This window comes from Bombus pascuorum, chromosome 7 (genome assembly GCF_905332965.1).
Source record: "Bombus pascuorum chromosome 7, iyBomPasc1.1, whole genome shotgun sequence".
Classification (NCBI taxonomy): Eukaryota; Metazoa; Arthropoda; class Insecta; order Hymenoptera; family Apidae; genus Bombus; species Bombus pascuorum.
Genome location: NC_083494.1, coordinates 14,348,253 through 14,367,259, shown reverse-complemented (window position 1 = coordinate 14,367,259; position 19,007 = coordinate 14,348,253). Strand labels below are relative to the sequence as shown.

Here is a 19,007-nt window from a genome sequence, read left to right as displayed (position 1 = left end):
ATAAAAATTAACATTACTTTTTAATTGCTTATCATGAAATGACATAGAAGTATTAATTCTTAATAAACATCTATTTAAAATCTTATATTTATCAATATATTTTTTGTAGCTTATACTTAAGCAACCTTGATTATAATTTATTTTTATCATAGTAATCTATCATTATTAATCAATAATTTGTTTCTAATTTATTACCATTGATAAAATCTTCCATTTCACGATGTAAGGTATATGGAGATAAATTGACTGTAACAATACTTTCTTCTAATTGATACCAACGTATATATGAAAATGTTTGTTCATATTCATTTAGAATAATATGATTTGGTAAAGAATTTTCAGAATTTACACTGAAAAATACAAGTTTTAAAATCTTAAACATTTTTAATAATATTTTTAAACGCTTCATCATAACTTGATGGCATTCAAAGACAACATTTTTCTTTATATACAAATCTAACAAATAATATTTCTTCAAATATCAAATTTCTTACCTGCTATTATACCAGTCTACTTTGTGTATTATCTTTGGAATTGGTATAGATAAACCTGATGGTGGTAAATATTGATAAGCTATTTCAATTAGAAAACTGCGACTCAGATTACTAAATGGACACATAGTACCATTGTTCTTTATATAAATATCTTTTGTATTAATTTGATATTGTAACATTAATTCATCTGAAAGGAATTTGGGCATTGACTAGGATTTTAGAATAGGAGGAACAAATTTATGAAGCAAATAAAAAAACTTAAAATAGATCTTTTATTCTAGTATAAATTGATATACTTTTAATGTACAAATTATGTAACAGAACATATGATATTACAATTTTCATAAATATTTCAATAAAATTACATAAATTGTAATACATATTTTGAAATATTTAAGATTTGCGAAGTATACATATATTTCTTATTAAAAAGAATTTTAACACAATTACTTACAAAGTATTAGTAAGAGCAATATATTGATAGTATTTTTGTTAATCAAAGATTTAGCACAAAATTTAGATTAAAAAGAAGATTTGTAATAATGCAATTTATTATAATGTTATTTTCTATAGAATTATTATTGGATATAAAAAATTTAAAAATATTTTACTATTGGGTATATGACATACTGCAGTTAAATGCAGAGCTTAAGCCAGTCACTGTGAACAAAGCAATTTAAAAAAAGAAAACATTAAATGATTATATAAATTAACTAATTACCATGCTAATATATCTTTTAGAGTTATTAGTAGTAACTATTAAAACTTCATATTTTGTCTTCTGATATTAAAACAATTGTATCAATTTTGAGAATATCAGTTTGAAATGAATTATATAATGTTGTTAATAGAATTTCAGACTTACAATAATTTGCGTCCTTATTCTGAACTGCATTATGTAGGGCTAAAGCAAGGTATGTGTGATATTTATTATAGCTGCTTTCTAACACATCTAATTCTTCACTGGCAAATGTTAATTTTTTATAATTCCATCGAACTCGGATATGATTACACATTTCAATTAACTGAAATAAATTTGTATATATTATGTAATTGTACGAACTACATTGTATTAAATAACAAAGTTTAATATGTATACATACATTATTTATTGTTGCCATTAAATCTTCATACTCTGAAGTTAATAAACAATGTTCATGAACTTTTTTTAAATATTCATTATGAACTGTAATTAAAAAAAAGAAAAGAATTGTATATATTAATCCTATATAACTGCGTATGTGTATTACAATTTTATTATACTTATTATTTCATTACTATAATTGTACCTGATATGATTGTGTCCAAACTCTCAGCTTGTGTTAAAGATTTTTCTAACATAAGACTTAAATTTTGTAATACTTGACCTGACAAATAAGTATGTACTGAAGTAATTGCATGTAACAAGCAGAATCGTAAGCTTTCAATACGCCTTATATGAAATTGTTCTAATTTATTCCTTTTACACATTGATTTCGATCCTTCCAAGTCTATAAAAACTATCTTTGTTTATAATATTTTATTAAAAGCAAAAAAATCTTGTAATATGTTTTCTTACCGCTAAATCTTAAATTATTTAATGTCCATAAAGCCCATTTTAATTTTAACTGAAATCTAAATATTTCATTATATTTGATGAAGGTTTTCTCGTTTAATACAATATTTATAGGCCAGCCAATTGTATAATGCAATGTTATATTATCAACAGCCATTAGTACTTGATTTGTATGAGTGCTAGAAACTGTAATAGACCAACGTGAACTTAAATCTGCCCACCATTGAGAAAGGACTTCTTCAAGTATACATGATAGAAAATATGAATTGTTCCACATTTGATTAGTTTCAATCTAAATAAAATAAATATAATGGAAATTTAATAATTTAAAGAATTACTAATGTTATATACTTTACCTCATGAAACAATCTTTGGTAAAATTTGTTCATAATATGACCTGCTTCCATCATATAGACAGATCTCATTAATGTTAAATGTGATTCCAATTTATATTCCTCACACATAATATTTTTGACTAATTTACTGGCACCATTATATCGTGAAATCAAAATTTCTGCTAAAATATTTTCTAACATTTTTCTGAATGGTAATATATAATTTGATTCTTTTTCAAGCCTAAAATATTATACTTTATACTTTAAAAAATACTTATGCAAGAAAATTCATTTGAAGTAGATAATAGAATTACTTTTTGAAAATATTAGTTTCCACTTTGATATTTTGGATCTTAGAAACCTCAGCATCATCAGTATCACTTTTTTTTAACAATTCAGAAGGAAGATATTCTTCCAAAGCTTTTAATAAAAATGGATTATTAAACTCAGATAATTGTTTTATAATGTTTTTTTCTATATCCTCATCATACTCATTCTTAGTAACTTCTTTTTTCTGAGATGGAGATACATTTTTTTCTTCTTTTTGTTCATCTGTACTATATTTAGAAATTTCTATTTCTAATTTGGCATAAAATTCATCCACCAAAGATCTCTTCAATTCTGAAGGATATATAAAATTAAAAGTAAAGTTATAATAGTAGGAAAGATAGATAATTAAAATTATACCAATTACCATTCCCTCCAACATTAATCCTCCATATATCTGTAATTCGATCTAGAGATACTAACAATTCAATACTTTGTCCTATATGTTGTATCTTTCTTATCAAGAACTGCATGATTGGATCTCTTAAACATATACTATCCAAAGGTCTCAAAAATAATGTTTCATACTGTGTGCTACTTTCTGAAACTGCATTGCTTGATAACCTAATATGAATAAATAACTTATCATTTGTAATCATTTTACCATATATTCAAATAGTTTTACCTTGCAATTATAAATTCTTCCCTCCAATCTTCAAATCGTCCATCACTTAACCATGTATCAATTATATTTAAATAAACAGTAAGGCTAGATAAATATAAACTAGTACAAATATTTGTTCTTTCTATATTGTGTGAGTTTTGTATTTCAAAATACAAAGATGATAGTAATTTAGATGCACACTTCCAATTTGGATGAAGTTTCCAATTTGAAACTGACCTTTTATGAACTTCATGTAAAATTTGTATACTATATAAATTTTTTTTAAGGATTGATGATAAAGACAGAAACGTTAAATTGCCATCTAAAATCCAATATAAATACAAAATAGTAAATATAACAAAAATATTTATAAATCTATTAAATACAAAAAAGCTTTTACCTTGTTTCATAAGAGATTTCTCTATAGTAATTATTTTCTTTCTAAATTTCATCAAATGTTGTCTCAGAACTGCATTGTAAGTTTCATATGTTAAAGGTGGTTTTTTACAAAAATCATCTTGCATGGAATACAATCTAATTCCAAATTGTTCTAAATCACGTATCATTGAAAAATACTTACAAAATGGTAAAAGAATACTATTAAATGCGGCCTGAAATACATTACTACTAATACTCCTAAATAATTAAAACTCATAAATATATTAAATATATATTAATGCAGATTGTTTATTATATACTCACAGTAGTTAAACTAGGTATTGATATATCAGGACGAATAAAAAACCCTGTTTCTTCATTTTGTTGAAACACTACCATTTGTATTGGAGCATAGAACATCCATAACAATTCTCTGCATACTAGATATTCACTAAGAGTTCCAAGTGTATAAAGATCTCTGCCGTTTGCTTTATGCCTATATATTTTATATTAATATATTGGAAATATTTTGTACAAAATATGAAGAATATAATTTTCATAAGAATAAATAATCACCAAATTTCACAAAGATGAGCATCAGAAAATCTGCTTTTAACTGGATATTTTCTCCAGTCTAACTCATTCCACCAAGTATTTTGAACATTTGATAATAACCAATTTTTAGATTTAAGTTCTTCATTTAGAGCTAAAGATAAGTTATTTAATTCTTTTTCAACAGATGGTATGCATATTGCTTTATTTGCATCTGAGATGTCTATTGGTACTTCAAAATTTGAACCTATATCCACATTATCTTCTGTATCATTAGACCATTCCTATTAAAAATTAAACATTTGCATGAATTCAAACATATTTTATAAGTATTTTTCATTGATTAATCAAATATTACATGTAAAGGTAACTATAACATTATTTACACTGTCTGTGTCACTTTTATAATCATTGAAAAAGTTTTCTTGGCCTTCTTTTAAATATTCAGCCCAATCAATTTCTTCTGCAACCTCAGTTTCATCTTCACCTGTTACATTGAAAGTATATTCTCCGCGTGTTAATGCCAAAGATTCCAAATCAGATTTACAGGTTTCTTTAGCTAATTCCAATAGCAATGTTAATAGATACCACTGCAGATCATATTGTGGATGTTGTTCAAAATTAAAACTTGACAGAAATGCATCTACAAGTTCCTCAAATTTTTTTGCTACATCATATTTTCCATGAATCGAAAATTTTGTAATTAGAGCTTTAATAGCTTCTTTTGTACTGTTACTATTGACAGATAGATATCGATGATGTTTAATATTTGTCATACAGAATCGTTCACAAATTCGAAATCCTTCTTCATTTTCCTAGGGATAATATAAAAAAAAATACACATATATTTATCAAAGTTTGTGTCTATAATTCTAATTTATATACATATTTTTAAACATATATCTTTTTTTACCTCAAAAGATGTAATTGCTGTTATTAACTGCTTCATGTCATTGTGAATGTCATTTAATATTTTTGTACCCATCCTTATTTAAAGAAAAGTAGAAAATTGAGGCAAAAGAATAATTTTGTGCTGAGAATAAAATATAAAAGTAAAAATAAAATAAAGATGAACAGTTATTTTGAAAAAAAATAATTAAAAATCTAACCTTTTAAAGTGCTCTATACTTAATTTCGTATATAAACAAAAAGATTATGTAATCTTGAAATTTCATTTATATATAATTTTAGTTCCATAACAATTATACAAAAATACTCGTTTCATTAAAACAACATCAATTTTTAATTTCTTCTAAAGCAAAATATACCCCGATTAAATAATATGCGCATGACACTTCCCAAATATTAGACTCCATTTTTAAATAGACATCGAAATTCTTATCCGTAAGTATCCGTAACGTAAAATAAATGAATGCGACAAAGATATGAAATTATTTCCTCTATAAAAATTCATTGTCTTATTAGCACTATGAAAATAATTTTAAAATAAGCTTTCAACACAGTATTTCAAAAAAAGAAATTAATATACTGAATTATTCTTTATTATTATTTAATTTTCATACCACGTACACTATTTTCAGTACATGGCTGGATTTTCATTTCAAATAAAGTAAAACAAGTATGTCATAAGATACACAATTAACGCAAAAAACGCGGTATGAGACGCGTTTAGTATGCCTGAGCTATTGCATTTTTCTGAAGGAAAGCTCAATAATAAAGTTGTTAAATGAAAATTGTAAAATAGTCACATTATTGAGTAAAATACATGAACAATATACAATTATTATACATTTTTTAGTATAATTTATTTAATAAAAACATAAACTAAAAAAGGATTACAATTAGTTAAGTATAAATGAGACGAAGATTTACATTCACATATACATATAAACATATTTCATATTATGTTTCTGTAATTATGATGGAAGACCTGACATAACCCAGTCAAACAACAATGAGATCTCAATCAACATAAGGATCGTAATACATTCTGTAAATATAAATTCATTTAACTGCATTTATTTTGGTCCCATATTAGGGAAAACCAAAAACATCTTATGGAATGCATATTAACATTATGTATCATCAGTAACTATTTTAAGTTCACATTTCCATAAAAAAGTTTTTGTTTACATATTGAGTACATATTTTATCTTTACTATGATGTTTATCTGACTATCAGTTTAAAAATGTACACATAAATTAAGCATGATTTTGTTAAAGTACATAGATTAAATTTTGTGAAAGTTCTCAATGGAAGAGTTGTTGACTATGCACTTATAATTTAACATATTAAACTACCTGCGAAATTTACTTCAGTTGAAAGAAAAAGATATTCATGATACTTTGATAATGATGTCATATTATCAATGTACATTAATATGTAGTTATGTCAACTGAGAATAATGTTATATAAAAATAAGTATCGAATTGTTTTACTAATACATGAATATGAAGGTGCATATGTTCCTGAGAAACACTAAGTTTTATAATTACAGTTCGTCCTTCTCATCGAGATCTATATCACTAAGATCGATATCTTCTTCTTGTGGAAGTTCAGCATCTTTGCCATCCCACGGTTTTGTTTCAAGAATTGTAGGTAGCTGAGCTCCTTTTAAAGGAGCTGTACCTCCTCGACCGTAACTTAAGTCTCGTAAAAATTCAATTATACCATCATACGAAAAACTACCCTTTAATAAAGAGTATTTCATTTTCTTTATATTTACAGCTGCTAGTGCTGGATATCCGAATCCTCCAATTTCTAATGCCTCTTCAATATGAGGTTGAGCACCAGCTTCAGCCCAAAGCCAGCTGTTAAAACATATTTATATATGTGCATTATATAATTTAAGATATTATTTATTCACTTTATTAGTAAGCAGTAAATAGAACTTACCCCCACATTTTTTGTTTATATTTTTCTCCGAGGTCATTTAAAACTTTCAAATATCCATTTCTACAATCTGATTGACAATCTAAAATATGTGGTAAAACGGATACAACACATAATGGTTTGTCCTCACAGACTTCTCTTAAAGTCTTTTCATTTATAATTTGAACTACTTCTGGTGCTGGAACATTTTCTTCTACTTTTTCTAGTGACCAATTTACTATATCACTAGTTGTGCGACCACCATCATATTCTTGCACAGAATCGAAAGATTTTTTCCCAGGTGCAAAATATTTGATAGTAGGATATCCTTTTATTTCATATTGGCTAGCCTGGCAACATTATGATTTGATTATATTTATATTAACTTAAAAACACAAATAAATCATATACTTATAAATAAAAGTTAATTAAAAAATAATTACTTACTTTAATTCTATTTACAGTAGCATCAATGGCTCCCAATTTCACTTTACCTTTAAGTTCTGTTGCTGCAGATGCCCAAATAGGGGCCAAATTTTTACAATGACCGCACCATGGTGCATAAAACTCAACTAACCACATATCTTCTGAATTCATTACTATCTTATCAAAGTTATCGTCAGTTAATTCGATTACATTCTTGGAATCTTTGGACTATAATAATAATAAAAGATCTTCAATTATTAATTACCTACTTTTTCCTTATCTTTTACTGTACCTATATTTCATTATATTGACATTATATTGACATTATATTTACCTTAGAATCTCCACCACTCCTTTTACCTCCTAAAGCTCTACGTGCTTTTTGACTAGCCGCATTTAAAGCAGCATCAACAATTCCTGTCGCAGTTCTTGGTCCATTATAATCTTCTGGTTTATTATCTGCACCAAAGATTTTGATTGTTGGAAAACCTTGAATTCCATATCTTGATCCAAGGGATTTATGTTCATCTGCATTTACTGCACCGACTTTTACAATACCCTGTGGAATTTTATATTAAAAGCCTCTGATAAGAACAAGGTATAAAATAAATAATATGTTAAGTATAAAACATAAAAATTACTTTTAAAGCAGTTGCAGCTTTGTCATATTCCGGTGTTAACTGTTGACAATGTCCACACCATGGTGCAAAAAATTCTACAATCCATACATTATTGCTATTTAATACCAAACTATCAAAATTGTTTGGTTTTAGTTCAATAACATCTGAATTGGAGGAGTACAAACAATGTGCTCCAGTAATTAACAGCAAAATACCTAAACAAAGCAAATATAAAACGAGATTGAATTACACGTAAATAATATAGAAATAAGTGTTAAAATATTCATAAAATTAGAGTTTTAAAAAATGATTATTCAGTGAATAAAAATACATTATAATGGTAATTATACACTACATTGTAATGGTAAGATACACCTACCGGTAAGATTTAATAGTAATAAGTCGTGAGATCTACAATATACATTGGTTTATAAAACTCACCTAAAAAGTCTTGCATTTTGCTTAACAAACTAACGTGAACTGATGTGTTTGCAATTATTTTGAAAAAGTCATTCAGCAAAGAAACCTTTCACATAAAAGATTGAAACGAACACAACTTTTTCTTGTAAAATTCAATCCGTCTCTCTGTTTCCCCACTCTTTATAACCAGATACAACTTTTCGTGGATCGTTCTGATTGGTTGCTTGTAATCAACAAGCACTTGCTACAAAGGAAATAATTATAGAAAGATTGTTATTCCGAAATCATTCGTTTCAATTGGAGTGACCAAAATTGGATTGTTGCTTCGCCTCGTAAATGAAAATATTACTCTATGTCATATTATGTTATAGAAATAAAACTGTTACAAATTTTACTCGAAACTAAAATAATGTACAAATTACAAATACATGTAGGCGGCTGTTTAGACAAACATGTATAATGCATAGGTGCGTAGGTTGAATCAGTTACATTTACTAGATTTGATTGATTTTCATATATTAACAATTCTTTGGTAGTTCTATTTAAAATTGTATAAGATTTCTGACAGTTAAAGTGTTAATTTAAGTCCTAAATAGTTCAATAATTCGCCTTATAGGTCGAAAAATTTAATCTTTTAATTTCGTCATAGAGGGATTAATTCCACCTTTCGACTATTAGAATTGGTTATAGTGTTTCATGGCCCGCCAATTGGACGATTTTTTAAATATGCTTATAACTAAGAAATTCAGGGAAGTATCTAGATAGAATCAGATCGAAAGTTTTCTCTTTGATAAAACTAATCTTAATTAATTCCTTACGTTCTAAAATTTCATTTAAGCCTTCGAAAATTCTTCATAGGAACCGAAAAATTTGGACTTTTTAATTTTGTCATTTGTCGATTGAACATAAATATTACCAGATGTATAATTCAAACGCAAATAGCGCAAGATTAAATAATAGAAACGATATGATTATTAAGGTCGATGAATTTAGTTTGCCGTGCCTTATAAAGATATCGAAAAATAAATATATGATTGCATCTAAAATGGTGATGATGACTGAAATTTCGTAAAGAAATAACCATGAAAAAGATCATTTTCATCGTTGTACGTAGCCCTTGAAATACAGTAACTTTGTTCTGAGAAGTTTTTTCATATTACAATGAATAAGGCAGATATTTAGATGATTCCATTTAGCTAGACCATTCTGTGTATGTTTCAACTTTTAAGTTTAATTTTAGATTCTAGAGGATTTTATTACATTTTACACTACTACATACGAATATATGTGTATGCATGCATCTATGAAAATAAATATAAAAGCCAATTAAATACTTCATCTATTTTCATGGTATATTACATAATTGGCGCCATAATCTAGTATGCCGTAGTGGCGTTAATTGTTATCTTATCACTATCAGTGAAGGGTAAAAGTTCCGTACATAAAATATTCTTTAAAAAAATGAATTGATATATCAGTTTGAAATTGTAATAATTCAATTATACAAGGTGCTATTAATTAGAAGAATTTAAAAAAATTCATTGAAAAATGTCGCAAAATCAGTATAAAAATGTTACACATTGTATTTTTGATATGGATGGATTATTGCTCAGTAAGTGATTTGTACTATCTTATATCTTTTATGAAGTTATATAATATACCTATAAAGAATTAATTATAGAGACTCGATAAAAGAAAAAAACTATACTTAACATAACTAATAGAAATGGATTTTTAACATTGCTATTATTTTATGACGTCAGCGCTCTTATGAGTTCTACGCAAAAACTTAACCTGTAGATAAGTGATTGTATTTGTTTACATGAATATAGTAATTTTGTTTTGTCTATGTACGTGTAGTAATGAATAAAATCACAATGGCAATTATTAAGAAATATGAGGGATATAAATTAAAATACACCATGCATCTGTATGAGCGGATTTTACTGTCAAAGAAAGGGTTTAAATAGCATTCATTATAGCGTGAGTTTGTATGTGCTTTACTTTTAATTTTTAAGAAGCTGTGTTAGAATTTCGTACATACATACTTGCGGACATGTACAAACATTTCTGTCGAACAATTTTTCATTTATCATAATATTGAGAAACTACTTTTCAACACAGTTTCTACAAATTAACATTTCAATTATGAATCATAGTTTAAATCAGTAAGTTAAATAAATCTTACATAAAGTACATCAATTTGTATAAGTAATCTTGTATTAAAATCTTAATAGATACAGAACTAATTTACACCAAAGCCTTTAATCATATTACAAATCGCTATGGGAAGGAATTCACATGGGAACATAAAGCAAAAACTATGGGTTTTAAGACCAAGGATGTTGCACAAGCTGTTGTTGAAATGTTATCTTTACCAATAACAGCAGAAGAGTTTGAAAATGAGGTAGTCAAACTATATCAGGAATTATTTCCATCAGCGAACATGATGCCAGGTAATATATAAGGGTTTTAAAAAATAAGAATCTAAAATTTTACGAAATTTATAGTTTCCATTCGGAAGTGTAAAAAATGCATAATCAATATTAAAAATAAAATTGATTTTTGCAAAGCTAAATGAATAAATATGTATAGTAAATGCATAGTATAATACATAGTACAGCATATATTGTTTGGAAGCAGGTGCTGAACGATTATTGAGACATCTGAAACAAAATAATATTCCAATAGCATTAGCTACAAGTTCTAATAAAGAAAATTTTGAATTAAAAACTCAAAGATGGAAACATATATTTGATTTATTTAGTCACAAAGTTCTTGGTGGTTCTGATTCTGAAGTTACTAATGGTAAACCAGCACCTGATATTTTTTTGATTGCTGCAAAACGTTTTTCTGATAATCCTGACCCCTCAAAGGTTTGTTAGGATTTGTATTTTTTGCATTTTAGATTTATTTTATAATTGTTAATAAATTGAATGTTATACTTCTAGTGTCTTGTGTTTGAGGATGCTCCAAATGGTGTAAAGGCTGCACTTACTGCTGGAATGCAAGTTGTTATGGTTCCAGATCCAATGTTACCAAAAAATTATATTAAAAATCCAACATTGATAGTAAACAGTCTTGAAAATTTTCAACCTGAATTATTTGGTTTACCACCATATAGTGTATAATATCTGAAATGTATTCCTGTATATGATTTGAATATACAGTGGCAAACAAATACTTACAAACACACTCCATAAAATTTGTATTGTTTTTAATGTCATATAGGAAAGAAACAAATTAATTTTCCTTGTGATTTTTTGAAAACATAACTATAATCTTCCTCCTTACAGACACATGCTTACAAACAATATTATTTCAATCCATTGTAACATAGGTATTTATGTTTTATGATAGTAATAGAGATTAAAAGAGAAAAAAATTAATAGATTAACGTCCTAATAGATATACTGATACTGTAATATTAATAAATATGTGTAAAAGAAAACAGAAAATAATAAATTATATATTCGTTAAAAATATTATGTTGTTAATTTATCTTCATAATGTATTTTTAATGTAAATGTACGAAAACAAGTTATTGTTAAATATACATTTTTATATACAAAAATTATTTGAAATTGTTTCAAATTGCATACTGTGTAACAATTGTAGTGATTTTAGGATAAGAAATTAATAATATAATCTACTATCTAGATCATATATATCATAAACTTTCAACAATAATTGCATATAAATAGCAAACAATGAAAAATAATGAATGCTGGAAATTATTTTGCTCTTATTAGTGCTATCTACCTATCTATTGTTTCTATAAAGTGCAATCAGAAAATAAATTGATTATATTGCTATTTTAATATTTCATGTTTTTTATTTTTACATATAATAATATCAAAAATATTTACATTATAATTTTTGTAAGAAAGAATAGGAAAATAACATTAAGATATAAAAAACGTTTAATTTAATGAAATATACTTACAGGAACAAATCTATTCATTACCTATTAAATTGTTTACTGAAACATGAAAATTAAAATTTATACGTTCAGTTTTTGTATTTATTAATTAATTACAAATATTTTTAATTTATATTGTTATATAGTAACAAATTATATAACAATACTTTTTCTAATATGTATTACCCACCATTTCTTCATTATCTAACCCATCTGATATTTCTAAAGTAGTTGCACATAAACTTGATATTTCTTCTTGTTCATCATTGTTTGAAAAGATTGTATCCAAGCATACAACAGAAAATGCATTTCGCCTTAACATTTTTTCTACTGCCTCTTTCAGAGAATCATAAGCTTCTCTCATACCTTGCGGGTATTGAGATAACAAACCTAACAATAAATTCATTTAGAATCAACTGTTAGATAATTTTTTGAGATCTTACTTAAAAAAGAAAAGAAAGTGAAGATAGTTACTTTTATACTTTGACTGATTCACATCAAAAAGGTGCAGATAAAAACACATTTGATTATACAGTTTTGTATCTGTAAACTTTAAATAAATATAAATATATAAAGTATCTAAAATATTTGGAAATGGTGATAAATCTTTTAACTTACGACTCTATGTAAATCACCATCATTACATTTCCTACAAATTGGATATAGTGACTCGAAATCTAATGGTATCCATTGTGTTTGATCACCACATAATGGATTTTCACATTCTAACCATCCGTTATAATACTCATTAACCAATTCTCGTATAGAAAGTGTCACTACATTTTGTATTGTATTAGCATATGTCCATGGTTGTACTTTACATTCTGAATTTGAACAGGATGCAAGCGACAATCGATTTCCAAGCTATGCAATTTTTCAACACTTAGTAAATAAATAGAAAGATATGTATAAGAAAAAAAACTTATTTTTTATAATTAATTTCTTACCTCTTCATTTACAACATCTTTAATTACAATTTCTGACTGACATTTTTCGCTTCTACAATTAAACTTCAAAGGAAGACAATACCTAAATCTATCTTCTTCCATTAATAATGGTATATCAGCATGTTCTTGATGTATTATTCTTCTAGATTTATAAATGTTTTCCAAGCCTATGAAAATGAATTTGATTTATATAATACAAATTTATATTATAAAATTTATATAAAATAAAATTTAAATAAAATAATATATATAAAATTGATGTTAAGTAAAATTGTACCTAAACATTTAGCTAACAAAACATCATCAATTCCTTCAATTGGTTCGCAAATTCGCAAAACAATAGGGAAAATTTGACTCAGTAAATAGTAATTAACATCTATTTTTAAAGAATCACTCTTTTTATATTCATCAATATGATATGCTCTTTCAGTTGCAGATTTTTCTGTTCCATCCTAACATACAGAAAAATGACTATATGTTTAATAGTACTTATAAAAATAATATATAAATATTAAATACTAGTGAAATCGACAAACACGAACATCACATATAATATAAGGGATGGTGTCTCCAGCTTTCCACATTCTACCACCTTCTTTATTTAATCTTAAAGCTACTTGAACATGAGCTTGTTTAGTATCCGGATATTCATTTGGATTTTTTGATAACTGTTTCGTAATAATTAAAGAAGATAAAGGAACTTGATTTTCTCGAACATTTTGTGCAACATCATGTAATATACTAAAAATTTGTTCTATTCTATCGTCACATGATTTATCAGAAAGAAGATGGTCCAAAATTTTTCTAAAAACGATCATTGTTATAAACATTATTAGATATAACATAATATTTTAGTTTATATAACATCATATTAATAATCTACCTATATTTTGTTTACCTTCCAACATCACAAGCTAATTGACACCAATCTCTTCTCACAATATCAAGACCTTTATGTTCTTGTGTTAACTCTATTTGCCCATTAGGTAATTTTGTCATTATAACTGCAGCATACTTTTTCTTTTGTAAAAGTAATAAATAACGGAAAACACCATCAATATCTAATTCTACTCGTTTATATAATTTATTCACCTCTTGTTTAATCTACACAACATAGTTTCTATTAGTATTATATTTCGGATACAAAATAAATAAAAATATTTATTTTATATTTTTGATATAATATGTACCTTTTTTCCAACAGAAAACACTTCTTCATACTCTAATAAACCTGTATTTATCATTATGGAATCAGTATCTCCATATATAACTTCATAATTCAACTTTTCGACAAGGCTTTTTGTATGTTGCAAAATTTCTCGACCTTTTGCTGCAATGATATTCAATATTTTATAAATACATTTACAAATAAAATTCTATACTTTACCTGTAACCAAGGCAGCAAGTCCTTTAGCATAAAATCTACAATGAGTTGCACCCAAACAACCATACATAGAATTTGCTGTAAGTTTCAAAGCCAGTTGTCTAATATTGTATTGCATCTTCAATTCAGGTGAAATATTTGGGGTTTTCATCAGTTTTTTCACCTCTCCTCTACTTTCAACTAATTTGCAAATTTCAGTTGGAATTATTCCAAATTCTAAATTTGATTCAGGAATTGATAAATCCTACATACATGTTTATAAATAAAGTTAAAAGTATTAATTAGTTCTTTAATCCATAATAATAAATAAATTTACCTCGTACTCAGCATATGCAGCTCCAGGTACAGTAGTAAAACATAAATTATATTCCTGAATTATACTAGGGTATAAAGAATTAAAATCCATTAATAAAATAAGTTTATCATAAAACCCCTTTTTTGGATCAAGAACTAAGCCACCAACATAAGCTGCTTTCTTTTTACTAACATTTTCTACATATAGAACAATATTAATGATAAATATATTATGAAGTAGTAACTGTTCATATGTTCAAAAAATATACTATTACCTTCATTCTTTCCTTTTTTCATAACACGTTTATCAGGTGTTATATAATTTTTCAAATGAAATGCATGCAATAATAAATATTCATTTCTTTCTGCACGTCCCGCTGTTAATGTTCTTGACATAACATTCCCTACATGAATAAAATAAATATATATTAATTGAAAGTTCTATGTTATTTCAAACGTTTATATATACTTACCAGCGATACATGTAATTTGTAAAGCAAGTGGGAGAACATTAAGTTCAAAAACAATAGATAAAATGTATAATGCTTCTGTTAATGTTATTTTAATTAAATTATCTATTTTATTGGGAGTATCATAAAATGATGAGCATTCACCAGATTTTATTTCCTTACATTCATTTTCTTTTTTCTTCAATACCTGTTAGAATAATTAGGATTTAATTTTTCTAGTTATGAACATTGCACATATAAATAATTATTAAATATTTACCGCTGTGCAAAGAGATTGCAAATCATAACTTCTAAGTTTTAGATTTAATTCTTTAGCTGAAATTTGTATGTCACAGATAGGTCGACCAGCTGCTGCTTGATTTAAATTTACTTTTCCCTAAAATATTTTTACTTCTTTATGATCAACACAATGCTCATTATAAATGTGTATGACTATATTTCATACCCTTATTAAAGGAGGTATAGATCGCCTTAACCTTCCAAACCTGCTCCAATTTGAAACTTTCAATGTAATCATTCTTTGCACTAAGATATCAAATTGGAAGCCACAATCATACCCAATCAACAAATCAGGATCTGCAGTATTTATTATTTTTAACAGTTCTTCGAGTAAGTCCGTTTCTGTTTCAAATTTCATTAATGTAGTATATGAAATATTTGAGAGCACTTCTCGTGCTTGTCTTGGCCAAGATGTATCACGTGGATGTGTAATCACTACATGAAATAATGTTAAAATATATCAAATACTGAAAAAAATACACATTTGGAATAATAATTTAATAAACAATCATACAACAAAAATGTCGTTGAAATGGTGGTTTTGGTGGTTCTTTATCAATATGATATTTATGATGCATAAGTATTGTAATCATAACTATTTCATTTTGTTGTAATTTTGCATTGAAAGATGTTCGTATATTTAGTGTTGTTATTACTAATGGTGGTAATGTTTGAGACTCAGAGAAAACAGATATATTCTCCATCTTCATACAATTTACCTATTCAGTTATAACATAATTGATTAGTTAATATGTATATTTACTAGTCATAAATTTAATTAATAAATGAAACTGATATACCTTTATTTTACACCAACTGGTTTGTACACCAGTAGGTAATGGAGACTTAATATCTAACCAACATGGTCCCTTAATATTTCTTTCAATTAGAAGTAGCTCTAAAGAATTTACTGTTGTTCCAAAAACACTTTCTATTGATGGTCCAGAATAATCAGAGGGAACAGGTGGGTAGTTTGCAGAATATCTTACTTCTAAGTAATCAGATTTTGCTGGAGTACCTTCTTGTTCAAAAGCATAATTTTTTGAGACTTTGCAGCTACGAAATTCCTTTATTCCTAACTTATTTGCAAATTGATTAAATTCTTTATACACATCTTCTATTGTATTTAATTGTTCTTCGTCATTATTTCCATTCAACGATGTTTTCACCTAAAATTTACATTCCCATAATTATTTTATTAAAGCTAAAGAAGAAAAATGATCAATATGTAATAGATGATATATAAAAATTGTTAATAATATAATAATAATAGATAGTATATATAAATATATTTTAAAATATATTTGAATACTCATACATATACTCTAGGAAGAAGATAAATTCTTCGTGGAATATTCTTTACTGTTAAACAACAAGAACGATATTCTTTTATTGAGGGCACAAAAACTTTTCCAAATAAATATACAACTCCAGGTTGTTTATATGGATCTTCATATGCATCCCACCAATAAAATCTAAATACTTCTTCCTTGTTTGCATTAGTTACAAGTGGTAAAGGCACTTCTGTAGTATCAGTAGGCATTTCAATATTTGATATTTGTGTTTCAAATTCAATATCTAATGTTTTATTAAAATTTTCTAAATCAAAGTTTTCTTCTTCGGTATCTTTATTTTTCATTTGAATGGTTGATTTGTTTTTTATAATTTCTTTATTAATAGATGGCTTAGGCTTTTCATTATGATCTATACTGTCATCTTCAAAATCTGCAGAGAACTGTAATAAACAAAATGTAGTCCAAGTATCATTTCCAAATATTGTTAACTAATAAAACTTACTTCTTCAAGATCTTCACTTTCTGTTTCAATTACTTGACTGATGCTTGTTTCTTTAAGATCTTTTTTTGATTGTATACTTAATATTCTAACTTTTGAATTATCAGAATCATCTATAATTGTTTGACTACTATTTTCATTTGAAGTAAAGTTTTCTATTTGGGCAATTGATTCTGCTTGTTTATGCATGTCTACCTTTTTTGGTTTATCAAACATTACTAAATCATCATCATTATCATCACATTGCATTTTCTCATATTCAGAAATTAATTCTATCTTTTTTTCTACATTTCTAAGAAACCATAATATTATTGTAAAAGTAATATTAAATATATTAAAACACAAATGTCAAATGTATAGAAAAGTTAATTACTTTTCACTTAATTTTGGTGTAGTACAAAATTTGTTCCTCAAAATAGTTTTTGGTTTTGACTGCGTCGGGATATCATCTTTTTTTAGTTCAGACATTAAATCTCCTAAAATACTATCATCGTCCAATTTAGCATCCGTTTTCCTTTTAGACGACATATTCATTAGCATATTTTGAATGTTTCCTTTCTTTTTGGCATGATCTTTCTTGATTTTTCTAGGACCTGTAACTTTATGCTTTCTTGCTTCTTGTATGCTTTCATCATCTAGATCGTCATCAAAAATTTCTCTACCATCTTCAATATAACCACTTTCTCCTTTTATAACAAATAATTATTTTGTAATGCTTATTCTTATTTCTAATAAAAACAATAATTCTAAAGTTATTACCATCATCAATAATCCAATCATCATTTTGCCTTTCTATTACAGTTTTGCTATATTCTTTTTCATCGACTTCCTCATATACATTTTCCAATTCATCAACTTCATATTTATGTTTACTACCTTTTAATTGTTTCAATTTTTCTAAAGCTGACAACCGTCCAGTTTTATCAAACTTCTGGCGTTTAGCTCTGCCTGCTGAATTCATAGATAATACAATTTGATAAATATTTATAAATTCAAATTCTATATCAAAATTCAATTCAAAATCTTTCTCATCTTTAGTTATTACAAGAATATCTTAAAGTAATGAACCTACCGTATTCAATAAACATTTGAAAACGGAACAAAATATTCTTAAATTTAATTAAATAGTTAAACAATAAAAGCAATGAAATGTAAGTAAAATTTTAAAATTAAGAAATAAAATTCGTAAAGAATTAAAATATTATAAAACTTACATTGTGTGTCACTCATATTTCCCAAAAATAAATTGTTAAATCAAAATGTAAAAAATATCATAAATAGTTAATACTACAGGAAACAAAATTAAAAAACATTCACACATAGACGAAAATCAGAGCACTTGACTAAGGTTTTAATGGCAGATACATTTAGTT

General features: G+C 26.2%; 5 protein-coding genes across 9 annotated transcripts; 1 reads left to right on the top strand and 4 right to left on the bottom strand.

The window, feature by feature from the left end:
- Positions 1-78: 78 nt before the first annotated feature.
- LOC132908963 (uncharacterized) lies at positions 79-675 on the bottom strand. The gene is made up of 2 exons (XM_060963453.1): positions 495-675; positions 79-350 (listed from the first exon to the last, which is right to left on the bottom strand). The coding sequence occupies exons 1-2, from the start codon at positions 671-673 to the stop codon at positions 170-172; spliced, it is 360 nt and encodes a 119-aa protein (XP_060819436.1). The 5' UTR covers positions 674-675; the 3' UTR covers positions 79-169.
- A 72-nt stretch (positions 676-747) lies between these two features.
- On the bottom strand, positions 748-5,589 carry LOC132908956 (gamma-tubulin complex component 5). Of its 2 annotated transcripts, none has more exons than XM_060963443.1 (15): positions 5,355-5,589; positions 5,159-5,278; positions 4,632-5,060; positions 4,270-4,529; positions 4,018-4,189; positions 3,716-3,926; positions 3,337-3,637; positions 3,079-3,275; positions 2,699-3,005; positions 2,406-2,625; positions 2,053-2,341; positions 1,784-1,861; positions 1,598-1,680; positions 1,360-1,519; positions 748-1,154 (listed from the first exon to the last, which is right to left on the bottom strand). In XM_060963443.1, the coding sequence occupies exons 2-15, from the start codon at positions 5,228-5,230 to the stop codon at positions 1,105-1,107; spliced, it is 2,829 nt and encodes a 942-aa protein (XP_060819426.1). In that variant the 5' UTR covers positions 5,231-5,278; positions 5,355-5,589; the 3' UTR covers positions 748-1,104. The 2 variants fall into 2 exon arrangements, with proteins under 2 accessions (XP_060819426.1, XP_060819425.1); XM_060963442.1 differs by having other exon boundaries at positions 1,784-1,984; positions 5,355-5,588.
- A 392-nt stretch (positions 5,590-5,981) lies between these two features.
- On the bottom strand, positions 5,982-8,750 carry LOC132908957 (protein disulfide-isomerase A6 homolog). The gene is made up of 6 exons (XM_060963444.1): positions 8,566-8,750; positions 8,146-8,339; positions 7,839-8,063; positions 7,526-7,732; positions 7,103-7,428; positions 5,982-7,017 (listed from the first exon to the last, which is right to left on the bottom strand). The coding sequence occupies exons 1-6, from the start codon at positions 8,579-8,581 to the stop codon at positions 6,699-6,701; spliced, it is 1,287 nt and encodes a 428-aa protein (XP_060819427.1). The 5' UTR covers positions 8,582-8,750; the 3' UTR covers positions 5,982-6,698.
- Positions 8,751-9,800: 1,050 nt separating this feature from the next.
- LOC132908961 (pseudouridine-5'-phosphatase-like) lies at positions 9,801-12,255 on the top strand. Its single transcript, XM_060963451.1, has 4 exons — positions 9,801-10,156; positions 10,782-11,000; positions 11,188-11,420; positions 11,496-12,255. The coding sequence occupies exons 1-4, from the start codon at positions 10,093-10,095 to the stop codon at positions 11,673-11,675; spliced, it is 696 nt and encodes a 231-aa protein (XP_060819434.1). The 5' UTR covers positions 9,801-10,092; the 3' UTR covers positions 11,676-12,255.
- Positions 12,256-12,359: 104 nt separating this feature from the next.
- Positions 12,360-18,996, bottom strand: LOC132908953 (DNA polymerase alpha catalytic subunit). 4 transcript variants are annotated; one of them, XM_060963440.1, is made up of 22 exons: positions 18,849-18,996; positions 18,394-18,585; positions 18,008-18,320; positions 17,638-17,926; positions 17,159-17,575; positions 16,641-17,009; positions 16,355-16,559; positions 16,007-16,275; positions 15,821-15,937; positions 15,565-15,748; positions 15,367-15,495; positions 15,114-15,289; positions 14,801-15,041; positions 14,604-14,743; positions 14,312-14,517; positions 13,956-14,217; positions 13,691-13,865; positions 13,414-13,580; positions 13,085-13,330; positions 12,941-13,016; positions 12,657-12,856; positions 12,360-12,526 (listed from the first exon to the last, which is right to left on the bottom strand). In XM_060963440.1, exons 1-22 carry the CDS (start codon positions 18,862-18,864, stop codon positions 12,524-12,526), a joined length of 4,392 nt encoding a protein of 1,463 aa, XP_060819423.1. In that variant the 5' UTR covers positions 18,865-18,996; the 3' UTR covers positions 12,360-12,523. The 4 variants fall into 4 exon arrangements, with proteins under 4 accessions (XP_060819423.1, XP_060819420.1, XP_060819422.1 ...); XM_060963437.1 differs by lacking the exon at positions 12,360-12,526 and having other exon boundaries at positions 12,536-12,856; XM_060963439.1 differs by lacking the exon at positions 12,360-12,526 and having other exon boundaries at positions 12,536-12,856; positions 18,394-18,582; positions 18,849-18,989.
- Between the last annotated feature and the right edge of the window lie 11 nt (positions 18,997-19,007).

Excerpts from the sequence above, each read along its gene's own strand:
- LOC132908963 (XM_060963453.1), bottom strand. The coding sequence starts at position 673 with ATGTTACAATATCAAATTAATACAAAAGATATTTATATAAAGAACAAT. Across the intron at positions 351-494 it reads GTAGACTGGTATAATAGCAG|TGTAAATTCTGAAAATTCTT; the intron begins GTAAGAAATTTG and ends TGTATTTTTCAG.
- LOC132908961 (XM_060963451.1), top strand. The coding sequence starts at position 10,093 with ATGTCGCAAAATCAGTATAAAAATGTTACACATTGTATTTTTGATATG. Across the intron at positions 11,001-11,187 it reads ATCAGCGAACATGATGCCAG|GTGCTGAACGATTATTGAGA; the intron begins GTAATATATAAG and ends GTTTGGAAGCAG. Across the intron at positions 11,421-11,495 it reads ATAATCCTGACCCCTCAAAG|TGTCTTGTGTTTGAGGATGC; the intron begins GTTTGTTAGGAT and ends TTATACTTCTAG.
- LOC132908957 (XM_060963444.1), bottom strand. Across the intron at positions 8,064-8,145 it reads AAGCTGCAACTGCTTTAAAA|GGTATTGTAAAAGTCGGTGC; the intron begins GTAATTTTTATG and ends AAAATTCCACAG. Across the intron at positions 7,733-7,838 it reads GGAGTGGTGGAGATTCTAAG|TCCAAAGATTCCAAGAATGT; the intron begins GTAAATATAATG and ends TTATTATTATAG.
- LOC132908956 (XM_060963442.1), bottom strand. The coding sequence starts at position 5,230 with ATGGGTACAAAAATATTAAATGACATTCACAATGACATGAAGCAGTTA. Across the intron at positions 4,530-4,631 it reads ATAAAAGTGACACAGACAGT|GAATGGTCTAATGATACAGA; the intron begins GTAAATAATGTT and ends AATTTTTAATAG. Across the intron at positions 4,190-4,269 it reads GCTCATCTTTGTGAAATTTG|GCATAAAGCAAACGGCAGAG; the intron begins GTGATTATTTAT and ends TAAAATATATAG.
- LOC132908953 (XM_060963437.1), bottom strand. Across the intron at positions 17,927-18,007 it reads ACACCAAAATTAAGTGAAAA|AAATGTAGAAAAAAAGATAG; the intron begins GTAATTAACTTT and ends ATGGTTTCTTAG. Across the intron at positions 15,042-15,113 it reads CTGCATATGCTGAGTACGAG|GATTTATCAATTCCTGAATC; the intron begins GTAAATTTATTT and ends ACATGTATGTAG.